Genomic DNA, 9,427 nt, shown 5'->3' with positions numbered 1-9,427 from the left:
CTCTTTCACCCCTAGTTCCTGCTCTCAGCTTAGTCATCTACTCGGGTAGGTCCCCAGTCCTCAGTCGAGGCTGAGAGAGTGGAGATGGGATTATTGCCGGCCCTAGGGCTGCAAGCAGTGTGAGAGAAATTTGGGCCAGGAGAGTTCGCTGAACTATCCCTCCTGTGTATGTGGGTAGGGGGCCAGCCCCAGGGGCTCGGGCCTCGAGGGGCTTCAGAACCTGGGACAGCTGCAGCCAAGGGCCCCAGAGATCCCCAGACCCCAGGCTGCGGTCCCCTCTGTCCCCCCTTCCCTCCCGTCCAAAGAGGGGCGTGAACCTCTCCCAGCCTTGGGGGAAGGACCAGCTGGCGAGAGCCCCCCAACATCCCGCGCAAAACCTGGGCCAAATCCCTCAGAGCAGTTCCTGGACCCAGAACGCAGCACCCTACCCCCGTCTCGGTCCTCCCGGCCCCCCTCACCTGCTCGCGCGTGCTGCAGCCGCCAGCCTCGCCCGCCCGCGGGCGCGGGCGACAGCAGCAGCAGCAGCAGCAGCGGCAGCAGCAGCGTCAGCAGCAGGGGGATCCCCGCCCAAGCCCCGCCGAGGCTGAAGGAATAGGGCTGCCCAGCGCAGCCCCGGGCTCCCATTGGCTGGGAGGGCCGCCAATCACTCCCTCCAGCCACCTCCCTTGGGTGCCCCGGTCGGCCGTTTGTAATCTGGGCTGGGGCCTCTGGGTTCTACCCGCTCCAGTTCGAGTTCTGGTGCCCCACCCCTCACCGCGAACTTAGGCCTTGGGTCTCAGCTCGCCCGGCTCCCGCTACCGGTTCAGCGCAGGGGAGCCCAGAACCACGTCTTCTCCAGGCCAAACCAGCTACCAGGGCTCATGGAATTGCCACCCCTCCGCGGTCACCCCTGAGGCCTCAGCGAGGGAATGCCACCTGGGCAGAGCGGGGCGTGAGCCTGCGGTGGGCAGGAGCGCGGGCTGGCACCTGGGTGTGCAGCACGCATGCTCTGTATGGTGACTGGGTGAGTTGGGAGTGTGGTGTGTGTGTGTGTGTGTGTGTGTGTGTGTGTGTGTGTGTGTGTGTTTGAGCGCTGCTTTCATATGCATCCTCCTATGTCAGAAAGTGTCTCTCTGGCCACCCAGTTCTGGAAAGGACGCAAGGCAGGGAAGCTGGTTCCAGGACACTAGAAGGAGGAAGACTTTCTGATCCACTTTCTTGATGCAGACGGAGGTACCTGGAGCTTTCTGCCCCTCCACATCCGGGGCAGGGACTGCGGCCAGGGTCTGTGATGCAGGGGTAGGGATTGAGGAATAAGGAAACTGGGGACCCAGTGGAGCTAGAGGTTATAGAGGGGAGTATAGAGGGGACTGGGGAGGAGGAAAGGGCTGGGGACACCGAAGAGGCACAGGCACGAGCAGAACCGGACTGTGAAGGGGTGAGAATGCCAAGGTGCTGCGAGAGGACCTTGAGGAAACCGGGGTAGGAGACCAGGGGTCCAAGTAGGCAGAGGCCACTGCCAAGGCAGCCATTAAGTAAACAAGCCGGGCGGTAACCGAGTCCCTCTGGGCGTACCGTCAGAGGATGCCCCTCCACGCCGCCAGCTTTCGCCCCAGGCACCTAGACCCCCGGTTGCAGAGACCGGGTGCCTCCCGAGGCCAGCCAAGGGACTGCAAGCAAATAGGGCAGCTGCTCCTCTCCTCTCTCGGGCTGGGGACGTGGCCAGAACTGATCCCTGAGCTCGGATTGGCTCTGGGAGACAGCGTAGGGCCAGGTCTCAGTGGCCCGGGCTGGGGGCGTCGCCCTTAAATGACACCCACCGCCCCCAGGCTCTGCCAATCCCTGGCCTCGCCGGGCGGTTGCGCCAAGGGAGCCCCCGCCCCTTAGGCTGGCGAGCGTCACGCGTGACGTTACCCGTGATGGGTGTGAGGGCAGGGGCGGCCCGCGGAGAGGAAGGCGGGACTGAGAGCTGCCGAGGACGGGAGCCCAGGAGCCTAGGAAATCGTGAGTGCTCATTGTGCCGGGCGGGGTTCGGGGGTCAGGGGAGTAGGGGCTTGAGGGCTGGGAGTCAGAGAGGAAAGTTGCCTCTGTCCTGCGAGATTCAGCATCTTGGGCTCTAAGGCACGAGAGGAGGTTGGTTGGGGAGGGAATGTCGGGCTGAGACTCTGTATGGTCACACATTCAAGTGTGTGCAACTGATGGATATGAGCTGTGTGTGTGTGTTTAAGTAACGGTCTTTGTATGCAGGGCGTGTCCACCCTGTTTGCAGGTCTGTGTAGGGCGTGTATGCTGGTGTCTTTGTGTGTGGGTATGTGAATGTGAGTGTGTGAGAGGGGAGGGTGTGTCTGCCTGTGAGGGAGGAATTGTGGTTGGAGAGAATTAGTCATTCTGTAGGATATTGCCCAACATGGCCAGATGAATGCTTCAGGCTTTCCTCTCTGTGCTGAGTGGAGGGGTCACTCACTGAATCCTGCTCCTTTAGAGGCAGGTAGCTCAGGGAGAGGTGGATGTGTGTTCGTGCCAGCCCTGCCCAGCTAGGGAACAAGGAGAACCTTGGGCCATTCAGTGTGGGCTGAGGAAGATGGGTCTGGAGAGGGGACTGTGCATGCCCACGAGCACACCTGGCTGGCTGGCATCAGAGTCCCCTGTTTGAGATCTGGGATAGGTAAGCCCTGGAGTTGCCAATGACCCCTTGCTGTCCTCCAGTCAGGGCCTGGGGTGTGAGATGGCTTACGTCATCTTCCCAAACAGCCTTGGGGGTTTGGATGTAGGTCTCAAGGCAACTGGGGCCTAAAGCTGACATGAACGTGGATGTGTAATGCATATAATCTGCATTTTTGTGCATACAGAGCACAAGAATAGCTGCATGGGATTAGTTGCTGCTCATGCATCAACCACACACATGTAAATCCTCACTCATGAAAATCTCTACCAGGCCAGAGTGCAAGGACATCTGTTTTCCTGGCCATGTTCTCTAGTGGCCCAGGGGGGCTGGAACATTGCCTAGAAAACAGCTCCTCCCCACATCCTTGCTTACCTATCTAGAGTCATCTTGAGCTCTAGAAGGATTGGCAGGGACCAGGGCAGCACCACCAAAGTCTCCCCCATGTGGAGCCCTTGGACCCCTCCTTGGAGTCCTCTGACTTTGGTCCCTGCCCTGCAGAAAATGGGTGAGTTGCCCTTAGATATCAATATCCAGGAACCTCGCTGGGACCAGAGCACTTTCCTGGGCAGAGCCCGGCACTTCTTCACTGTGACCGACCCCCGAAATCTGCTGTTGTCCGGGGCACAGCTAGAAGCTTCCCGGAACATCGTACAGAACTACAGGTGACCCCCAACCCCATTTAACCCAGGGGCTCATTCCCTGCTGTTAATACAGTACCTTTTGCACCTGTCTCCCCTAACTTGAGCGTGACCCTGTTCCACTCCTCCACCCCCTCACTCCCTTGCCCTCTCTGTTGGAATCACAGACAACTAGGGCACCGAACTTTAACTTAAAGGATTTCAGGGTGTTTGGGTTGAGGAGGTGGTGTCGATATTTGTGGGTAGGGGGCTGCTCTGTGTTTCACAAACCCCCTACAAGGACCTGTCCCACTACTGGGCCACCCTCTGCAAGGACAGAGGGGCTCAGCTGAGTCCCAAGGAAGTAGGAAGGCAGCCTCCTTGTCTCCAGGAGGAAAAACTCATGCACCCCAGCCATTTTTGACCCATTGGAAACCACCATTACCCAGCATTGACCTAGCATTTGGGCAGAAACAGAAGGGCACCCCTCCTAGTGTGGCTAGAAGGGAAATAGAAATAGGAGCCCTCCTTCTGGCAAGACTTGATTCTTCCCCAGAGACAAGTAGTTCCTTTGTTTTGAGATTGGGAGCCAAAGTGCCTGGTCCTCTGCCCAGACTTCCCCTGAGCTGGGTGGGCAGGGCTTGGGAGGGCAGATCTGCCCCCTAGAATTGCCTATCTCCTCCTTGCCAACCTCTGCAGGGCCGGCGTGGTGACACCAGGGCTCACTGAGGACCAGCTCTGGAGGGCCAAGTATGTGTACGACTCTGCCTTCCATCCGGACACAGGGGAGAAGGTGGTCCTGATTGGCCGCATGTCAGCCCAGGTGCCCATGAACATGACCATCACCGGCTGCATGCTCACCTTCTACAGGCAGGTCCTATCCTGTGTGTCTCCTCCCTGGGTGCCCTGTTCAAGCTACAGTGTAACTTGAGGACTAGGCACTTCCTCTCTGGGCCAGTTTGGGCAGAAAATAGTAGGTGGGTGAGAGCTTGTGTTAGAATCCCTTCCATTCCTCAGAACTCAGCCCCCGGGGTCCTCCCACCCCAGAGACAATGGGTGTGTTTGTGTAAGGAGGGTCATGCAGGGGTCACCAGAGCACGTTCTAGGGGCATCAACAGGGCCCCTCCTGAGGGTTTGGGGTTAACCTTTGGGGTTTTATTATCAGTGTCCAAGGATGTGGGACACTGTGGAAGTAAGTGTCTTTGTTCCCTCAGGAAGACCCCAACCGTGGTGTTCTGGCAGTGGGTGAATCAGTCCTTCAATGCCATCGTTAACTACTCCAACCGCAGTGGCGACGCTCCCATCACTGGGGGGTGAGAGCTTGTCCCCAGGGGCTCTTCTCCCGGCCCTCCATTGCTCTCTCCCGTTCCCCTGGGCCTCTGCAGCCAGCGGCTCAGCGGCCTCCTCTCAGCCTGCCCCCCACTCACTTTCCTGGCCTGACTGAGGGCCTGAGGTCTTCTTGTGTATGCTTTGGGGGACCCAATCCTCTTCAAGGGCTGGGATTGGGGCTTCCAGACAAATCTGCACTGGAGCAGGGGAGACGTTTCTCTGCAATGAGGCCACCCTCCCACGCCTCACATCCCTGAAGCAAAGAGCCACATGCTGGACTGTTTACCTCCCACCTTGTGTCCTGGCTCTTCCGTCCACAGGCAGCTGGGAACGGCTTACGTGAGTGCTACCACCGGGGCTGTGGCCACGGCCCTGGGACTCAAATCCCTCACCAAGGTAAATCCCCCCCATTCCACTGCCCTCCCCCAGTTCACACTTTATCTGCCTCCTTTTTCCCTACCACTCCTCCACCCCAACCTACAGGCTCCCCATATCTCTCCTCAGAGTTCCTTACCACCCCGTGGCCCTTAGGGTCACTAAATCAGTGGTCCCCAACCTTTTTGGCACCGGGGACCGGTTTCGTGGGAGACAGCTTTTCCACAGATGGGGGTGGGGGGATGGGTCAGGCAGTAATGCGAGCAATGGGGAGCAGCAGATAAAGCTTCGCTCACTCACCCGCCTGCCGCTCACCTTCTGCTGTGCGGCCCAGTTCCTAACAGGTAACGGTCTGCGGCCCTGGGGTTGGGGACCCCTGCATTAAATGACATCTTTCCTCCCCCAGCATTTGCCCCCACTGGTTGGCAGATTTGTGCCCTTTGCAGCTGTGGCAGCTGCCAACTGCATCAACATCCCCCTGATGAGGCAGAGGTGAGTGGCCCCAGCTCCTGGCGTGTGCACGCCCAGGGTGCATGTAGGCACACCAGCCAGCCACACGAGCTGCTGGGCCTAGTCTCAGTCTGGTGCTGGGATCCTGGGGTGGGAGAACCAGCCTTTGAATCTAGGCTGTCTGAGGGGACTAGCTGCCCGTGAGAGCATGGCAGGTCAGATTTGGGGCCTGTGATCTGACCCCCACCCCCTTCTCTACTCAGAGAGCTGCAGGTGGGCATCCCAGTGACCGATGAACAGGGTCAGAGGCTTGGCCACTCGGTGGCCGCAGCCAAGCAAGGAATCTTCCAGGTGGTGACATCAAGAATCTGCATGGCGATTCCTGCCATGGGTGAGGCAGGAGTGGCTCGGTGGGGCATGGGCGGCTCTAAGAGAAGGGGGTGCCATTATTCGGGGGGTTCGAGGACTCTGGGGGGAGTGGGAGGAGCTTCAAAGGGGGATCGCCCCTTCCTTAGGGTCCTGACTTTCACTCTACTAACTCCCTCCCTCCTTGCCCTGCTCTCCCCTCAGCCATTCCCCCCGTGATCATGGACACCCTGGAGAAGAAAGACTTCCTAAAGGTACGTCACTCTCACCTCTCCCGTCCTAGAAATAGTGGTGACTGGGGGCAGAAGTGACCGGTCCCCAACTTCCTCTCCAACCTGACTTGAGTCTAAGACTTGCTACCTGTTTGCCCCACCCCTGTGCTACCCCTTCCACCTTCATTAATTCATTCAGCAAGAATAAATTGAGCTGGAATGAAGGAACACTGAGGGTGCAGGAGGAGAAGGGAAGGGAAGGAAAGAAAGGGTTTCTGTCCTGAAGGAAGCTGGTGTCACTCCAGACACCTCTGACACACATAGGGAGGGACTATCACAACCATGCTTGATATCATGCTCATGCTGTCAGCTACAAAAAACATTGAGACATACACACAGGCTCGCCCGCACACGAGCAGGACGGAGAAGCAAGGCACAGGGATACAAGCTCTGGCTCATTTGTTGAATCATTTATTCGCAAATATTTATTGAGTGCCAACCATGTACACGGAGCAACAGATTGGTGACCTCTAAGGCTGGAGCAAATCCAGAAGGGTGTGCAGAGCAGGAGATGTGTTTGGAAAGGGACAGATTCACGCAGTGGGATGGGAGGGAGGGAGTGGAGGGTTAGAGGAGGCTTCCTGAAGGAAGTGTGGGAAGCGATTCAGAGAGGTGAAGATGGGTGGTGGGACGCTAGGGAGGGTGTCAGCAAATGGGCCTGGCTGGAGTGGAGGGTGGTGAGTCCCTGTTATGGGACTGGGGGAAAGAAAAGGGCCACATATCAGAGGCTCAAAGGCAGCGCTGATGGGATAGAGCCGTGGTGGGTGAATGTGTAGGGGTGAGGGGGGGTGCAGGGGACACACACCATTACATTCTCTCTCTCTCCCCACAGCGCCGCCCCTGGCTGGGGGCGCCCCTGCAGGTGGGACTGGTGGGCTTCTGGTAAGTGTGCAGGGAGTTAGCTAGAATGTGTGGGAGTGTCCTTTCTGTGGTGGATGTGGGTGGGTCTTATTGCTTTTAAGATGTTTAAATACATCATTCATTCATACATTCAACTGGTAGGGGTATTGGACACCTGTAGGGCATACTGTGTGTGTTAGGAGTGATCTCTGTTCTTGAAGGTCAAGAATCTAGTCGAAGGGGTTCTACATCCACCACGGAAACCATGGAAATATACCTTTTGGTACCAGCCCAGAGTTTCACGCACATTTAATTCCCAATTCTGTCACTGGCTGTGGCGCTCTGGGTCACTGCTCTGGAGGCTCTTTCCTCAGCCAGAACCTAATGTCATCATTGGCTTTAATCAATCTCCACCCCTAGAGGCTGTCTTCAGAGATGGGGTGGGGTGCCAGGAGGGAACATTCTTAGATCAGAGCTTCACAAACCTTTCCAACACTCTTCTCCCTCAGCCTGGTATTTGCCACCCCCCTGTGCTGTGCCCTGTTCCCCCAGAGAAGGTAAGTGTTGCCCCCAGCCTTGGCTGGGGGCTTCAGACAGGTCTCCACATCTCTGGGAGCAGCTGATTTAGGTTCCTTCAGTGTGTTCCAGGAGGAGGCCTGGCAGGAATTCAGCTTATTCTGGGGGTGGGGGAATGACAGTGATCTGGGCCTCTGGCAGTTGAAGGAGAAGATTCAGCAACCTGGGAGGAAGAGGGGTGGTGATCGGGGGGCACCCAGCTGAGGGGGGTGGGCTCAGGGGACATTCAGCCTGCCTGCGCTGTTCTGTTGCAGCTCCATACACGTGAGGAGGCTGGAGCCGGAGCTGAGAGCTCAGATCCATGAGCAAAACCCCAGTATCGAAGTGGTTTACTACAACAAGGGGCTTTGAGGGGGCGTCAGCCCCTGGCCTCCTCTCTCACCTCCTTGGGCTGCTGCTTTAGTGGAGCCTTGCCGACACTGCCACTTTTCCATCTGCCTGGTACTGGGCGGAGGCCTGGTGTGGGAGCAGCCGTTGAGACCAGCAATCCGTTAGACTGGGAGAGGTGCCCCCGTAGCCTTTTTCTCTCCTCTGATTTCAAAGAGCAGGGTCACATGATCCCTTTCTTCTGCGCTAGTGTGTCTACATATGTACATATGTGATACACACGTATCAGGCTGTCCTGGGATGTCCTCATGTCTGGCTTCCCTTCTTGGCCTCCTGTCACCTGCCAGCTGGCCAGGCTACAGGACTTTCTCACCTAAACAGTTCCACCAGCCAAGTCATTCCTGACAGAACCTTGCCCCTTCTGGACACAGGAGGAGACCCAGGATCTCAGGACAGAGACTGAGGGACACTAGCAGGCTAAACTGGGCTGAATCCTTCAGATTTCTGCTTCCTGGCTCCCGAAGCTGACTCAGGAACTGGGCTGGCAGAGGACGACATGGCAGGATAAGGGAGGCAGGGGGCTTACCGCATTCCCCACATCCTGGAACGGGTCATTTCCTCTCCTCTTCTCTGCTAGAACAAAGGAGTGTCAGTGTCCTGTACTGCTCTTGTCATCTCCCCATCTCCCCCACACTGTAGTACGGGCATCTTTAGGCACAATCCTAGGAGTTCTTGGGCCGCAAGACATCATAACCTTAAGTCTAAAGTTACAATCCCAACCCCCTCCCCTAACCAAAAAGCCACGAAGGCAGAGCAAGCATTCCTGTTTAAGAGCCCCCACTGCACCCTCTTACGGAGGGACACAGCGTGGGAATGGTGCTTAAACTCCACAGGTGTCTGAGTGGCTGTAACTAGGACACCTCAAGGGCAACTAGGCCCTGAGCGTACGATCTCAAGGCAGGGGATTTTGTGTTCCACTGATCTTGCTGGACGTTCAGCAGGATCCTGATCTTAGTTCCTTCTCTTCTTGAGGCTTTTTGGCCCTGCTCCCCCACCCCCCCACCTCCAAGAGGAGGAAGGGCCCAGCAGTCAACGGCTGGTCCAAAGGGGAGGTGGACTTGGGGATGGAATATGTGCTGGTGAATTCACGGAGTGCAGAGCTGGACCATGACTCCAACTCCTGTGACCTCTGGCTGAAGTGGGGTGAAGGCCCCAGTGTGATCCTCTAAGAGCACCTTCCTGCTCCCCCAACCAACCGCCACCAGTAATAAAAGCTTTGGTGCCACTGTTACTCAATAAACCGAAAATCTGCCTACTTCTTGGTCTTCACTCAATTCCATGTCCTGAGTGCCCAGGAAGAGCTTCCTGCCCGCGGCCTTCCCTTCTCTCCCTACGAAGTTCAGTTCTTAGTCTCTTCCCTCCCCTTCTGTAGGGAGCCTCAGCCCCCAGCAGAGGGAGCTCTGAGATTAGAAAATCAGTCCTCCATCAGCACCCTGGGTACTAAAGTAGGAGGGATGTGGGTAGATGCCTCCACCTTCTATTCCCTCAGCAGATGGAGTGCTGGCTTCATTTCCTTCTTTTCTGGCTGGGGACAGGGGCGGGGGATGCGGGTTTGCTGATCACACACCTAC

General features: G+C 57.2%; 1 protein-coding gene across 2 annotated transcripts; it reads left to right on the top strand.

The window, feature by feature from the left end:
* The first annotated feature begins 682 nt into the window (after positions 1-682).
* Positions 683-9,114, top strand: SFXN3 (sideroflexin 3). Of its 2 annotated transcripts, none has more exons than XM_060100618.1 (11): positions 683-1,003; positions 3,143-3,306; positions 3,961-4,135; positions 4,480-4,574; positions 4,911-4,986; positions 5,372-5,457; positions 5,679-5,806; positions 5,986-6,035; positions 6,886-6,935; positions 7,403-7,450; positions 7,724-9,114. In XM_060100618.1, the coding sequence occupies exons 2-11, from the start codon at positions 3,146-3,148 to the stop codon at positions 7,818-7,820; spliced, it is 966 nt and encodes a 321-aa protein (XP_059956601.1). In that variant the 5' UTR covers positions 683-1,003; positions 3,143-3,145; the 3' UTR covers positions 7,821-9,114. The 2 variants fall into 2 exon arrangements, with proteins under 2 accessions (XP_059956601.1, XP_059956592.1); XM_060100609.1 differs by lacking the exon at positions 683-1,003 and adding an exon at positions 1,407-1,983.
* The last annotated feature ends 313 nt before the right edge of the window (positions 9,115-9,427 follow it).

Source organism: Mesoplodon densirostris, chromosome 1 (genome assembly GCF_025265405.1).
Source record: "Mesoplodon densirostris isolate mMesDen1 chromosome 1, mMesDen1 primary haplotype, whole genome shotgun sequence".
Taxonomy (NCBI): Eukaryota; Metazoa; Chordata; class Mammalia; order Artiodactyla; family Ziphiidae; genus Mesoplodon; species Mesoplodon densirostris.
The sequence above is the reverse complement of the archived record's forward strand: the minus strand, read 5'-3'. Positions and strand labels throughout refer to the sequence as shown.